The sequence below is a fragment of the Sitophilus oryzae genome, unplaced genomic scaffold (genome assembly GCF_002938485.1).
Source record: "Sitophilus oryzae breed Bouriz unplaced genomic scaffold, Soryzae_2.0 scaffold_808_pilon_pilon, whole genome shotgun sequence".
Taxonomy (NCBI): Eukaryota; Metazoa; Arthropoda; class Insecta; order Coleoptera; family Curculionidae; genus Sitophilus; species Sitophilus oryzae.
Genome location: NW_022147426.1, coordinates 4,097,143 through 4,112,570, shown reverse-complemented (window position 1 = coordinate 4,112,570; position 15,428 = coordinate 4,097,143). Strand labels below are relative to the sequence as shown.

Genomic DNA, 15,428 nt, shown 5'->3' with positions numbered 1-15,428 from the left:
ATTAATTTATATATTTTTATTTTCAGAATTAAAATAAAAATCTATATTTGAACAAAAATAGTTTGTAGCAACAAATAATGATATATAGAAGGGGCATTAAAAATATAAAAGTACATTATTAAATTAAACGACGAATTTCATTTGCCAGACATTTTTTGTGCGAGAAATCCTAAAAAAGAGATCTTAAGACAAAAAAAATATGGCGGAGGTCGACATTGTTGATGGTTAACAGTGGCTGCTGAAAACGGGAACATCTTGGAAACAAATTGCAGAAAATGTTTCGAAACACTTCATCTAAAAGCTTTGATTCAGCATCAAAACATTTCAGGAAACGGCTAGTGCCACCACATTGGAAACACATATAATAAAGCCATATAAAATAGGTTTTGAAAATGTCTCCTATTTGTGGCATACCGTTTCCATTTTGTGTCAAGAAACAGAGACATAATTATTAGAAACATTACCTAAAATGTATCCAAAAATGCTACTTGGGTTTATGTAACAGAAAGGTATTTTCATAGGACGTAACACCCGCGTAAAACGAGGTATTTTGGTACATTTTGAACAAGACAAAGGCGTAGGAATTACTTACTTCGATAGGCTCGACTGCGCAGCAAGGTTTGGCGTGCAACGAAAAGTCAAACTTGGCATACTTGCAGAAGCCACAAGCGTGGCACAAGAACGGGTCCCTCTCGTCATAGTTTATGGCCCTGCATTTATGGCATTGAAAAACGTTTTCGCCGCAATTCGCGCACACCCCTGGATTAGCGGGCACCGAGGCGCTACATCTAGGACACTGCAGTGTTTCGCTACTAGCCTAACAATAAATAAATAAATTTTAGATAATCCTTAACAGTCTATTATAGGTATATTACTTGTATATTTTCATAGAAATCGGCATATTCCACCATAAGATTACACGCAACAATCGGCAACGGAAACTCGATTTTTACCTCTGTCTGGCCCGATTGCAAAACCACTTTTTTAGCTTTATGCCACAGAGCAGGCTTGTTCTTTATTTCGACCACTGCCTGCACTGATCTATTGTTATAGTAGATATTTATGGTGCGCACCATTTTAGTTTTCTTCAAGTCACCAATTCTTACTGTAATTTTGCTGATAATATGACTGCTTAACAGCTTTACAATTTGAGTTGTCGTAGTAAATTTAGAATCAACCTTAATTGAAGATAGTTTGATAGTCGTAAATGGTACCTGGAAAAAATATTGTTAATTTTATTTTTTTTCTATTTTACTTATACAAAACAGTATACCTCTGGATTATTGCAAACCAGGCATGGTTCAGATTCTAAGTAGTAACCGTCTAAATCGACAAACTGGGACATATGAGCGTAGAGATTGGCATTTGGGTGGTAAGCAAGCATTTCGTTTTGGGCTCTTAGTACTGAAACAGCCTTTTGAACGTACTCGTCGATTTTAACTTCTCCTTCCTTTTTCTCGGTGTATTTTAACGAAAAATAGCCTAAAATAATATACTGAACATATAATATACAGAACGTCAACCGTTTCTGTAGACGTATCTGTTTTAAAAAACTAAAGGGTTCTCGAATAGTTATATATATATAAATTTATACAAACTTTTTTACTTATTTTTATCTGCAGAATATGCTGTCGAAGTTTCCCGAATACCGCAAAAGACTAATAAAATTTAAATTCCTTTTTTTTTTCAAGAAGGGGCATTATATTTGGGGATTCGCGTGCACAGGTACACTTATTTTGGTTACATTGTATTTACTTACCCAACAGATCTACAAACTGCGCAGCTTTTTTACCGTAGGCTGGCAGCAAGGGCCACAATTGCCACAACAGTTCCAGCAAAGATTCCTGCTCTTTAGGTTTGGAATTCTTGTAAATCGCCAATATTAATCCGTGAGCTTGCCAACGGACTGCAGTAGTATTATTCTCCAGAGTAAACGTTTTAATAAATCTAGCTAGAATCTCTCTAGATATCTGCTTATTGATTTGCTCTACCAAAGCTACACAGTTCGATTCTTCAAAGAAGGCTTCCACTGCGGAATCGTCTGATTTTTCTCTATCCTTTCGACTTGTCTAAAAATAATAATTAGTTTAAACTCGCTATTCAATAAAGTTCAAAGAAAGCCATTAATCTTATTTGTTAATTTATTTATGACGCATGACTCTGGTCGACGAGTCATGGAAGACTCCAGATTTTGAGACGATATCCAAAAAAATGAACGAAACAACAGTCACTGACATGTCCACTCCCAATGGAAAGACTCTAGAAAGTTTTTCACAAAACTAAGCGGTTCTAATGTCAAGTTGCCGTATTTATTTACTGATATTTTGATTACACAGTTCAGATTTGTATTATGAGCTTTTGGTTTAAACGAATTGTGTTGTAATATTTTGAGTTTAAATTTTGTACTAGCAGACCTTGCAGTCGAAAATTGTTCTTTTCATAAAATATTGTAGTGCGAAGTGTACAAGATGTCGAAGCAGCTTAACAGCCGTTGCAAAAAACTTATCGCGTCTTTATTAAAATATTTTGAACGGGAACGCGGTAATAATGGCCCTTTATGTCCCTTAACTATTGTTAAGGAGGCGAGTTTCGTTGATGTAAATAATATCTGTTTATAATTAATTCATTTTTGTTATCTAAAATATTTTGATTAAAAGGAAATATGTAAAAGTCGGCAACGCTGTGCCGGTCAAGTTTATTTGGTATGATCTCTACCTAAGTTTAGTAGTTTATGAAATAACTTCAATTTTATTTTGCCAAATATATATATTTTTTCTACTTACCTTACTGCTACTCTCGCCTTTCTTAGTTTGTGGATTCGAATTAACTACTAGAGCACTAGTTAGGAGTTGCAAAATAGTAGGAGCTACGCCCTCGTCCAACAAGAAACTGACTCTTAATAAAAACGGCAAAATTTCTTCGGTGTGCAGACAATATCTTTGCCAGTTTCCAGTTCTAAACAGAGCGATATCTAGACAAGCCTTTAAGTGTTCTACTAACTCTACAAGGCTGTCGTAAGGGAGGCTTAAGGCATGTTGCAGATCTGTATTGGACTGGTAGCCACCTTTAACGCAACACTGTCTCACTCCTGAAAATATTAAAAAAATTGTAATTTATTTTAGATCTTGTAACCTACGGTAATCGCAAAACATTTTCCGATGCACGTTATCAATCATATCGAAATTGACATTAAAGCCTATAAACCTTGCATAATTTAAGATACCGAGCAGCTCTTCATTTTACTTTATAGAGCAAATGATTGTAACAGATTAACAGATATTTTATTTAGATTAAAACTGTAAAAATTGGTTTAAAGCGATTTTTATTATTGCCATGTTGGTCACACTGCGCCGCAATCAGCAACGTTGTCGTTTATTATTTGACAATTATCATAATGTCAATCATTGTTTTGTATAATATCGTGTTGTTGAATCTTTCAGAGTAATTTTCGTTTTTTGCCGATTTTCATAATTTTTTTTTAAAAATTGTACTTTTAAGCACAAACAGTTCTTTTAAGTAAGAACTAAATTTTCGAGTTTTGGTATTGCATTTCTTGAAATTGTGTGTTTAAAATATGCCGAAGCATTTAAACAGTCGAAGCAAAGAGCTTGTAGTTTACCTAATAAACTATTTTGACTGCAGACAGAAAAGTAAGTTTGATTGGTAAGTATATTATATCACTTTCAAAGTTATTTCTACTTATTTTCGATTTGTAGCGGGTAGCTGCTGCCTTAAATTTAAATACACACACCGGAAAAATCTAGGGATATCATTTTATTAAAGTTAAAAATAAATGTTTTGAATAAACAACCACATATTTGTAGGCCGATTCTTTCTACTTCGATTGAAACGAAGTAGTCACACTAGTTATTTCTAAATTTGGGATATTTGCAGAAGTGTTTGTGCATTTTTTGTCAAATGTATAACAAGCACCTAGCATCAATTGTCTGAATTTAACCTGTACTGGCTATGTTTTTATGATAACTGACCAGAATTCATTCAAATAACTCTGTTTAGTATTAAACGACATTATGGAGCGTAGACATCTTAACAGAGACGAAATGCTAAGGGCCATGGGTATGCTCGAAGTTGGAATGCGCCAAATCGACGTAGCTAGAGCATTAAATACAACGCAAAGTGTAATATCGCGATTAAGTGCACGCTACCGTGAAAGTGGTGATGTTGCTGAAAGGCACACAGGGCGACATCGCATTACTATCTCTCAGCAAGATCATTTTTTTACAATTAAATGCTCGACGCCGACCGACTCTTACAGCACCAGAGCTTAGTTTAATTCTCCAGGAAACACATAATGTAACCGTTAGTCCTGACACTGTTCGCAATAGATTAAGATAGGTCAACTTAAGAAGCAGACGCACCTGGAGAGCTCAACCCTTAACGAGAGGAAATCGAGAGGTACGATATGTGTGGGCTCAAGATCTTGTTCAGTGGTCGAATGAACAATGGGCCAATGTTCTCTTCACGGATGAGTCACGCTTTGGAATTCATCCGGATTCGAGAAGGCTTAGGGTATGGAGAGAACCGGGAAATCTTAATCGGTTACATCATGTTCAGGAAGTGCACCCTTATCAAGATGGAACAGTTATGGTCTGGGGAGGAGTCCAGTTAGGCCGAAAAACCGATCTCGTTTTTCTTGAAAGGTTTCTAACAGGAATCACATATCGTGATTTAATTCTTGAGCCTGTCGTGTTACCATATGCCAATGATTTTGGGAGAAACTTCATTCTCATGCATGACAATGCACGGTCTCATACAGCCAGAGTGGTAAGTGAGTTTATCAATGCTCATCAATTGATGAGCATTGAACATCTTACCCTGGCCGGCACAATCTCCTGCCCTCAACCCCATCGAGCACGTATGGGACGCGGTCCAAAGAAGAATTTTGAGAATGGCTACGCCTCGTGAAACTCGTAGGGATCTGGTTCGGGCCGCGAATTCAGCGTGGCAGGCTATACCTCAAGAAGAGATCGACAACCTGATCAGGAGCATGGAGAGACGATGTAGGGCTGTAATGAACAGTAGAGGAGGCCATACCCTTTATTAAGTAAAAATGGTTTTATCTTTTTTTTTAATTCACAGTTTAGAATAAAAAAAAATGTGTGTATTTTTTGAGTTCAATAAAAATCAAGGTAAATTTGAAAAATTCGGTAAATTTCGCATTTTTATTGCCAATACGTCCTGTAACCTATTTGTTTATTTTAATTTTATTATATCAGAAATGCAAATAATAAAATTACTGGCGACGGCTGGATAAAATTGTAATATCCCTAGACTTTTCCGGTGTGTGTATTTCTACTGTGAGTTTTAGTGACTACTGTTTTTAAATAAATTAATTACTAAAATATTAATTATTAAATTAAAAATAAAACGAAAAAACCTTTAAAAAATGATATAATACAAATGTTGTTTTCCAGTTTTACATTAAGATTCATCTCATAAATCCATCACAATCTGGCAGCGCTGTCGCCATCGCTTGTCACTCAAAGTTAATCACATGTATCGGAAATTGTTTTGCGATTACTTTACGTGCATAGTAAATTCGCTTCATTGTGGTTGAAAACATATCAACGACATTTTATCATCTGACCGTACCTGTCTTTGATACTGTCTTGATAGATCGTCTGTCTTTCTATTGTGTATATGTCATTATTTGAGAAATAAATTAAAATTTTAGAAAAATCGTACTAATATGAACAAAAAATTATTGTTATGTTTGTTATTTATTGGATATATTTAGTGGGATGTTGAAAAGTCAAATGTCAAACATATTTCAATGTTGCAAAATCGTCGTAGCTGCGTTTGCAAGTATGTAATATTTTTAAACACGAATTAACATATGATTTTACTATGGTAAAAAATTTACAAACGTGACAAACGTTTTCTCCTGTGATGTTACAAAATTTAACAAAACATCGACAATGAAAGTCTATATTAGCATCACAAAATATTTTACATTACTAATATTTACATACCTTTAGTATGGGTGCTGAGAGCATGCAAATCTCTCAACTGTCTGTATTTCTCTTTATTTCCGCAAATATACAGCAGTAACTTTCGGGCGTTTCTTCTTGAAGGCGGCGGTAAAGATGTCATCATATATTCACACAAATATCTACAATACAACATATATATAATTATAGACAGTTCTTTAAGACCACCAAACAAATAGACGGAATTTTAAAAAACTAACCTATACCACTGGCCGTCAAATACTGCGCTCATACTATCGTTCACTTCCGACAGTCGTTGAACTTGCAGTGGAAGTCTTAATATGATTTCTGTGATGAGATGACGGTAGTTATTAAAAACGTCCGTAGAATTGTCTTTCAGGTGATTTTTCAAGAAGAATGGTGTCATATCGGGCAGGGGATAGTTCAAATGAGGTTTCAGTAGATTACCATTTGTGGCACCTTTAATAAACAAATTCACAAATATGTATTAATAAATACAGTAGTCAAGTTCGCGGCCTGTATTTTAACTGAGTAAGACAAAGATGTCTTATGTTATAACCAATTGATAGACAAACAAACGCACAGTTGTCGGTTATCACAGGCGATATGCATGATTTAGGAATAAGAGGCATAAAAATACAAACTGAATTAAGCTGAGCACATCAACAGAATATAAAATATTACGTGTGGTATTAAAAGCAGGGTTGGCATGATTTAAATCGTTATTTAAATCAAGTGATTTTCTTTTAATTTTAATCACATGTGATTTAAATAAAAAAAACTTTTATTGAAACTCTATAATAGATCAAAAAATAACTGTAAAAGTTATAAAACTGTGTCCTAGAAAACTAGAAAAAATATTTCTATAACAGATAGTAAATCAAAAAATAACTGTAAATGTTATAAAACTATATAAAAATATCTATTCATCAATTTAAAGCCCTAATGTTGGACGGATTTTTCAAGTAATTTCGTGTGAATCCATTAGACCGCTAAACGCAGGGATTTATTTTAAAATTTATGTATAAGTGACAAAAACTCGCTGTTCGAATACATATTATTCGCAAAGTCTAGTGCCAGAAATAGGTTCTTCTGATATAGAGACTATATCTTCATTCCCGAGAATCTATATCGTTGTCAGAAAACGAAATGTTTCATTTTTTTTTTGAAACGCTTGTTTCCAAATTCCTACCGACATTTTGATCTGCAGCAAGCATTTTACACTTTGACATTAGATAATACATACTAATTTCATTCTCGACTTAAGACTATTTCCGAACAATAGTGTAGGGTTTTATTAGGAATAAAAATTATACTTTTTCTGTACCTTTGAAGGACCATCTTAAAGTTATTCCGACGTTACAGGGAACACAAAAAGTACATTTTTACTCCGAATAGAACATACTATAATATTATATTTCTTTTAAAACATTACAAATAATTTTTTAATCAATTTCAAACATTGCAGATAATATGAACAGTAATCGAGCAACAATTTGTACATTCGTTGAATTTGACACTTAATATTAGTTTAATAATATATTTTTGTACCTTTTTCTTAGGTGTAACAGTGCTTTACTTTTATGCCTAGGCGTTAAAATGACAAAAGTTAATATCTTTGAGATGTTTGAAAAAAAAATCCTTTTGATCTGAAGCGAGCGACTTTTTTTGCGGAATATATTGGTGACCGATGTGGAAAAATGACACAGGCCGTAGAATTGTTAATGTTATCGGTATCAGGCAGAGTTATAAAGATTTAGCCATTTAGGATAGGACTTTAATAATTGGAAAAAAGTCCTAGTCATTTGTAAATCCGATTTAAATATTGTTTTGAATTAAAATCAAAAAAATCTGATTTTTTTGATTTTTTTTAAATCATGATTTTTTCCAACCCTGATTAAAAGTGTAAAGAAATTACTTAAATTTTTGATATTTAACGGTCAAACCCGTACCAAATTAATAATCAAAAAAACTTTCGTGATCGATATTAAATATTTTAATCAAAAACCCATTCTCTATCTCTTCTTTGGCACTTTTAAATTTCCATTAAGGTATCTCCATAATCTTACACGTTAAAATCTAGACCAAGGATTTAAAATGATCAGGGCTGTATACATACCTGTACTACTCTCTTCTTCAGTCTGATTTTTCCAATAATCATTGTAGAGAGTCTGGCAAATCTTCAAACAGTAATTTATAATTCCGACTTTGTGAAGATAAGTTGCCGCAGTTCTAGCGACATAATTAGTACTATCTGCGGCACTACTTGATTTGGACGTGGAAGATGTTTTATGTCTTTGAAGTAAATTGGCTAAAAATTATTACATTGCTAAGATAGGTCCCTTAAAAGTATCTGTGAGGATGACGTATCTAATCTAGACTCGCCGAACAGGCTGAACGTCATCTCTCAATAAGAATCCAAAACAGCAATACTTACAAATTAACTTCAAAAGAAGGAGGTGAACCTCGCCAGTTTTACTTCTAGTGCAAATACTCTGTATATTTTCTCCGTTGAATTGTAATTCTTCAGTTATAACAAGCAATAACGAATTTAAACAAGTCCTGTCTCGCTCGCAGGCACCATCCAGATCACCGGTAAGTTGAGAAATTACCTAAAAAAATATTTTCCATTTTAGTGTATTTACTTTGAATAAAAATATTAAGAAAGGAGCATATCAAAAATCTTAGATCGACCGCGACGGTGTCCTAAAATGGCCGACTTAAATTTCAGTTTACCAGTGCCGTTCTAATTTTATTCAAAACGTGTAAAAATATGATGTAGGGTAGACTAAATAGTTTGTTGTTTTATTTTACTTTGTAATAAATGTTGGTAGTTATTAAAATTGTTATAAAAATGTACAATTCTAATAAAAATAACTAAGTTATATTAATTATTTATTAACACAAACATCCGATACGCTACTGAAGCAGGTAAGTCAAATTGACGTTTCTAAATACTTTGACATCTTCTACATCTAATCTTTGACAAGTAGTAAATAAAATCAAACATGCAAGAAAAAAGATATAATTAGTTAGGAATTTCATAAATGATAGATTTACTACACGTATGTATATTATATAGTCACTTATTAGCGAAAAGTTATTCCATTATTTCCCTCGATTTTTGACGTTTCGAGATCTACCGCAAACTACACAACCAACTATTTTACAGTCTTTTTCGATAAATCGCAATAGTGTCACTGTTGATTTAAGTTCTTCTACAATTTCTTTCTAGATTTACTACCTTGAAACAACTATCAGTAGTAGAATAAATAATAAATAACATAAAATAAGCCCAGTAAAGACTGACAAATCCATAAAATTTCAAATCAAATTCAAATGTGTCAAATGAATCGTCAAACAGAACTGTCAAGGATCCCCTCCCTAGGGCCCTTTGTTCGTCTACCTTGCATGAATACATAGATAGCTTTATACACTTCCTTAATTTCTTATTGAAAGTGTATTTACAACAGAAAATAGATATAGCTTACTTGAAGTAAAGGTATTGTTCTGACACCTTCAACATTTTTCAGTTTAGGTAAATATTCGATAACTTTTTCCAACAACTGTAGTCTGAGACAGTGTAATTTTGCAGTGTTTTCGGTTTCGCATTCTAAGTCTTCTTGTACTTGAGCCAAAGTATCGCTTCCTTGAGATGGTCGCTGTATGATTCCTAAAATTTTAATTGCGGAAAATATTTTAGAATTCTTTAAACGAAGATTATTTTTGAAAATTTACCCTGTGCAGAAACAATACCAGAACTACTCTCGGTAGTTTTGACAGCAGCTCCGTCATCGCCGTAGGCTGATGATCTACCAGACACATTATGTTCACCTAAAAAAAATATTTTTGAGCATAGATAACCTTGAAAAAGTAATAAATTAAAAAAAATATATTTTTTTACGTGTAATAAAAAGTTTTTTATACGTAAAAATAGATTTATGCGTGTAACAAAGACTTTTTTACGTGTAATAAATAGTTTTTAAAGCGTCAAAAATAGTTTTCTAGGCGTAAAAATAGTTTTTACGTGTAACAAATAGTTTTATACGCGTAAAATAAAAAATTAGAAACAATTAAAATTACAATATTTTTTATAAACACGTGAACTGTTCACAAATACACGTCGCGTCACTACGTATACTCTGTTTTTTTATTTCAGGTAAGATTTCGACAGACGATGGCAGAAAATCGTCCATTTATTTCACTAAAAGACAATCCATTTATTTCACTATTTTTCTAATATTTTTTAAGTTAACTATGGATGGGTTTATAAATAAATACGTCATGCGTCGTTTCTTGTTGTTTTTAACCAGTTTTATTGGTTTATTTAAAAAATGACAGATCATATTTCAATATTATTGGTTTGACGCAACGATGAACGACAAACGGACGCCTATGCGTATGAACTCGGCTTAAGATTTTTGAGAGTTGTCAAAATCTTGCCAAATTATAGGTTATAATTTTGTACCAAATTATGTCAAATAGAAATGATAAATATTTTGCATTTTGGACTGTGTTGTTACTTGTGTTTCGTGTTTTTTTAAAATTATGTGGAGGAACACACATAATTTTAAAAAATAAAACACACGAGGGAAAATTAAGTGTTGACCCAGACCATAGTTTACAGGTAATATTCGATGCACAGAGACCGCTAGAGACACAGTTTGCCAGAGACTATGGTCAGAGAGTTGTATTAGCCACAAATAAAGTTGTATATCATCTCGTATATGGTACCAAAAACTGGAGTATCTGTAAAATAACATCACACGCTAGGTAAACAATACATTTTAGTACTGCAGAAAAAAATTAAGATTAAAGTTAATTAACCAAGATTAGATTTTTTCAGTTTCATACAGTTTTTTTTCACAAAATTTTGAAGTAATCACTTGTCACTCAAAATTTATATATTATTAATTATGCGTTCCAATTGTACCAATTTATTTCTTTGTAAAATAAAATAAACTACTTTGAAATTAAAATGACAGACAAATCTATCTCTGTCAAGGACCTTGTCCTTGGAAAGACTATATTTCTAAGGCAGTCCTTACCACTTTTCGTCTTGCTAGCTTGTGTGTTACGGCCTTGAATTTTTATCCCCAGCGCGTAAAAAACTTTCACTTCAAAAAATTAAATACCTGTAATACTATCTACGCCACTGCCTCCGCTTTCTGAGCCAGCGCTTCCTCCTTGATCGGCGGGGGAAGTACGTAACGTGGAACCATCAGTAGCGGCCGTTGACCCTATTAAACATAAAAAAATTAAACTCTTCGATATTAAACATTAATAAATATTAAGCAACCTTCATCGTCCGAACCAGCTGCCGACGCTGTTGTGTCGCTAAAATTTGCCGATTCCTGCTGGGCCTGAGACGGCGCAACCGCCGCTTGGCCTTGTGTGACGTCTCTAAATTGAGCCTGCAAATTCTGCACTACCTGGTGTTGTTCGGCCGCTCCAGCGACGTTCATTTCGTGGTCCTGCAAAGAACAAATAAAGTAAAGTCAGTTCAACATATAACAAACATCCTTAAAAATGACCACAGTTGTATTTTGAGTTACTTTAGTTTGCAATTATACAATTTAAAATAGAATAAAGCACTGTGTCAAGTTTTCTTCTCCAGTTTGTTTCATTTTAATTAAGCAACATTAAAAAACTTTAACTCTCATTTTCTCCATAATTATCTTCTAGGACTTCATCCAGTTAATTTCTGAACCCCTCACTTGATACTCAAAGACAAAAAGACTGTCGAAGCTAATCCGGTGTTTAACCATAGTAAATTTTTGTTATTTTTAAGATAAAATTCAGTTGAAGTGATTAAAAAGTACGCCCTCAATACAAAAAGAAATACAACGAAGTTACAATTAAGGAATAAATAATAAATCAAATTCAATACAATTTTCACTGCTTTGAAATGACGCGTAGAAGATTGTGACGTCACCTATTAGCATTTGACTGAATAGTTGACAGAGGGCGCGAGCCTCTGAAGAATAATATTATGGCGTGTCTAGTTCTCTGCTACCGTATTTACACAATATATCTTAAAATCACGTTAGATTTTTCCATTTTTATTAAGATCGTTAAAAAATACGTTTTTATGTGGGATTATTCTTTATTACCCCAATATTAAATTTACTTTTATATTTTTTACTACTAGAAATTAAAACTTAAATTTTTATAATTAATAGGTTACTGCCATTTTTATCGAAGCACTAAACACTACCAAAGTTGTTCGGATGTTCGAGGCGTTCGAGGGTTCGAGGTTAGATTTGTATTTTGTGGATTTTGCGTTTGGCGTTAAATATTTTTGAGTTTTCAATTTTGTTTTATTGTGCCCTCTTTATTATTTTTGTAATGAAGGGTGTTAAAGTTTGTTTTGTGAAGGGCTGTCTAAATAACTCTGAAGGCTCTCCAGAAAACGTTTTTATAACTGTTCCTTTGGATGAAAGCCGTCGAAGAGCCTGGTTTGAAGAGGCAAGACAACAATATGTCAGCAAAAGTACGAGATTTTGCTGTGAAGATCATTTTAACGGAAGTTCCTTAAGTTTTATTTTACAATTAATTTTATATCTACTTTAAAATACATTTAGAAAAATGTTTTTTATGTACCTTTGTACCTGGTGGCAAACCGTGACACTTTTGATAGGTGACGTCAGAGATTGCAAAAGTGTACATTTGAAATTCTTAATATTGATTAATTTTTAAAAAAAAAGGATGAAATTGAAGTAAAATAAAAAAATACGGGTGTCATAAAATTGTATGAAGATTGATTATTTGCAATAAAAAAAAACTATGGTTAAACTTCGTTTCGAAGAAAAAACGTAAATAGCCGTAAATAATATTTAACCTACCTGCAAACTCAGAGCTATCGCCAACGCCACTATATCCTCATCCGCACCCGCGGGAATATCCAACAAGGGAGGAAACCCGACTCCTCCACCCAGCAAAGCTTCCAGAGGGTTGACACCGCCACCTCCCTGGTGCCTGCTCTGCTCCAGCAGTTCGATGGCTTCGACCATGTCGACGTCGAAGGCTCCCGAACTCGAGGCCACTTGATGGGCCGGTAACTCGCTATGATTGGCTGACGATGACGTGGAAGGTTGAATCGGGTCGGGAGTGTACAATTTCATCGACTGGGGACTCTCGCAGCGAGTGGGGGACGGTATACAGACGCGTCGGCGCTTGACGTGCGGTTTCAACACCTAAAATAAACAGTAAAAGGTGTTAATTGAATTAGTTAATGTACTATAAATATCTTAAATCATACAGGGTGTTCAAAAGTCTATGCTAAACTTTCTAAAGTATAAAATTATTATTATTATTTTTTTAAATAAACACACTGTATATTATTTTTTTTATTAGAAGGAGAGTTAAAAAATAAACATTTTTTGTATTTAAAGCATTTCAAAATTTTTAATGGTTTCGCAGATACAAATAGTATTTTTTCATATTGCTCTTTCAACGGTAAAATATGGGAGAAAAATTACTGGGCGTTTTTCATAAAAATTTACTGTGGAAAATGCCATATGAAATATAAAACCGCGAATTTTAAATTTAAAAAAAAATGTTCATTTTTTAATTCTTCATCTCTTGAAAAAATAATATTCCATGAGGTGTTCCATTTAAAAAAACGAAGAAAAATTATTTTATATTTTAGAAAGTTTGGGGTAGAATTTTGAACATCCTGTATGATTTACGATTACCATATTTACAGCAAAGTAAGTACAGACGATCTAAACTAAATATATATAGTTTTGGTTTCAGGACAGTTCTTATATTTTTAATATTTTTTTTTTCAGAAAGGCTGAAAATATATATTTATTTATTTATTAATATTTCTGAAACTATGGAAATATATTTACTCATATCTTAGGATTATGTGAAGACAAAAATGCAATAATATACAGAGTGTTCCATTAAAAAAACATCCCGATCCACTCCTTTTTTGAGCCACCCTATATAAGTTAAAATATTTTCCTGAAATACATCCTAGTACATACTCTAGGTTTGCACTTCTTCAACAAAATTCCCAAGTTTTTTATTCTAGGAGCTACAGATGCCCGACGCACTATTGCCGCACCCTGTATATACAATACTTAAATTATTCTTACCTTACACAAAGCCTGTTTCGCACTAAACGCTATAACGGGATCGTCGCACAATAACAACTGCAAATAAAGCGAAATTGCAACGTTGCTGTAATTCTCCGAACTATAGAAGGCATGTATAATCTCTATGAGTGAGTGAATAACTTGTTCAGTATATCTGAAAAACAAACAATAATAATATTTCTAATAAGTACCCTTAAAACAATTACGTACTTTAATCCAGGAACAACTACTGGAGCTAAAGCAGGAATTTCGGGATTCAGTTTGTGCAACATCCATAACACATCTATTAGTTGTATTAATAAATGTTTGCTCTTTTTTGTCTCTTTATTTGAGTCTTTTTCAGGTTCTTTACTGCTCTCACTAGTGCCCAACGGATCTTCGACTATCGCGTCTTGAATAGAAGCGTAACTATCGGCAAACTTAACCAAATTTTGCGGTCTGGCCACCGCAATACTTCTAACTATCAATACTAAGCGGTAGTAGCTTTCGGCATCTAAGTCCACGGTCTCGGTTCCTAAAAAATTCAATTATAGTTTCAGTTGAAATCTAAGTTTGTTGATATGGTATTTCCATAATTTATTTTTATTCAAGGGTCGAAACTTTTGAATAAAAAGATTAGGAAAGGAGTAGTACTTATGCATGGTAGACGAACAAAGGGCCCTAGGTAGAAGATCCTTGACAGTTCTGTTTGACGATTCATTTGGCATATTTGAATTTGATTTGAAATTTTGTGAATTTGTCAGTCTTTACTGAGCTTATTTTATATTATTTATTATTTATTCTACTACTGAGAGTTGTTTAAAAGTAGTAAATCTAGAAAAAGGTAGTAAATCTAGTAAAATAGTGGGTTGCGTAGCGTGCGGTTGATCTCGGTCAAAAATCGAGGGAAATAATGGAATAACTTTTCGCTAGTAAGTGACTATATAATATACACATACAAGTAGTAAACCGATCATTTACGAAATTAACTTAAAATTAACTAATTATATATTTTTACTTGCATTTTTGCTTTTATTTACTACATGTCAAAGATTAGATGTCAAAGAATTTAGATACGTCAATTTGACTTACCTGCTTCAGTAGCGTATCGGATGTTTGTGTTAATAAATAATTATTATATAACTTATCTATTTTTATTAGAATTATATATTTTTATAACAATTTTAATAACTACCAACATTTATTCACAACGTAAAATAAAACAACAAATTATTGAGTCTACCCTATATCATATTTTTACACGTTTTAAATAAAATTAGAACGGCACCGATACACCGGAATTTAAGTCGGCCATTTTAGGAACCCGTCGCGTTCGATCTAAGATTTTTGATATGCTCCTTCCTTAATTTTT

General features: G+C 33.1%; 1 protein-coding gene across 1 annotated transcript in view; it reads right to left on the bottom strand.

Moving 5' to 3' along the window:
* Positions 1–15,428, bottom strand: part of LOC115888785 (E3 ubiquitin-protein ligase UBR4-like) — a 61,576-nt gene that overhangs the window by 9,611 nt on the left and 36,537 nt on the right. Inside the window, 16 exon segments of the mRNA XM_030908625.1 lie at positions 593–817; positions 876–1,214; positions 1,274–1,482; positions 1,760–2,069; positions 2,784–3,088; positions 5,994–6,133; positions 6,212–6,431; positions 8,092–8,283; positions 8,410–8,584; positions 9,464–9,645; positions 9,711–9,806; positions 11,108–11,212; positions 11,272–11,446; positions 12,818–13,168; positions 14,078–14,231; positions 14,288–14,591. Of these exon segments, the coding sequence (XP_030764485.1) occupies positions 593–817; positions 876–1,214; positions 1,274–1,482; positions 1,760–2,069; positions 2,784–3,088; positions 5,994–6,133; positions 6,212–6,431; positions 8,092–8,283; positions 8,410–8,584; positions 9,464–9,645; positions 9,711–9,806; positions 11,108–11,212; positions 11,272–11,446; positions 12,818–13,168; positions 14,078–14,231; positions 14,288–14,591 (3,482 nt within the window).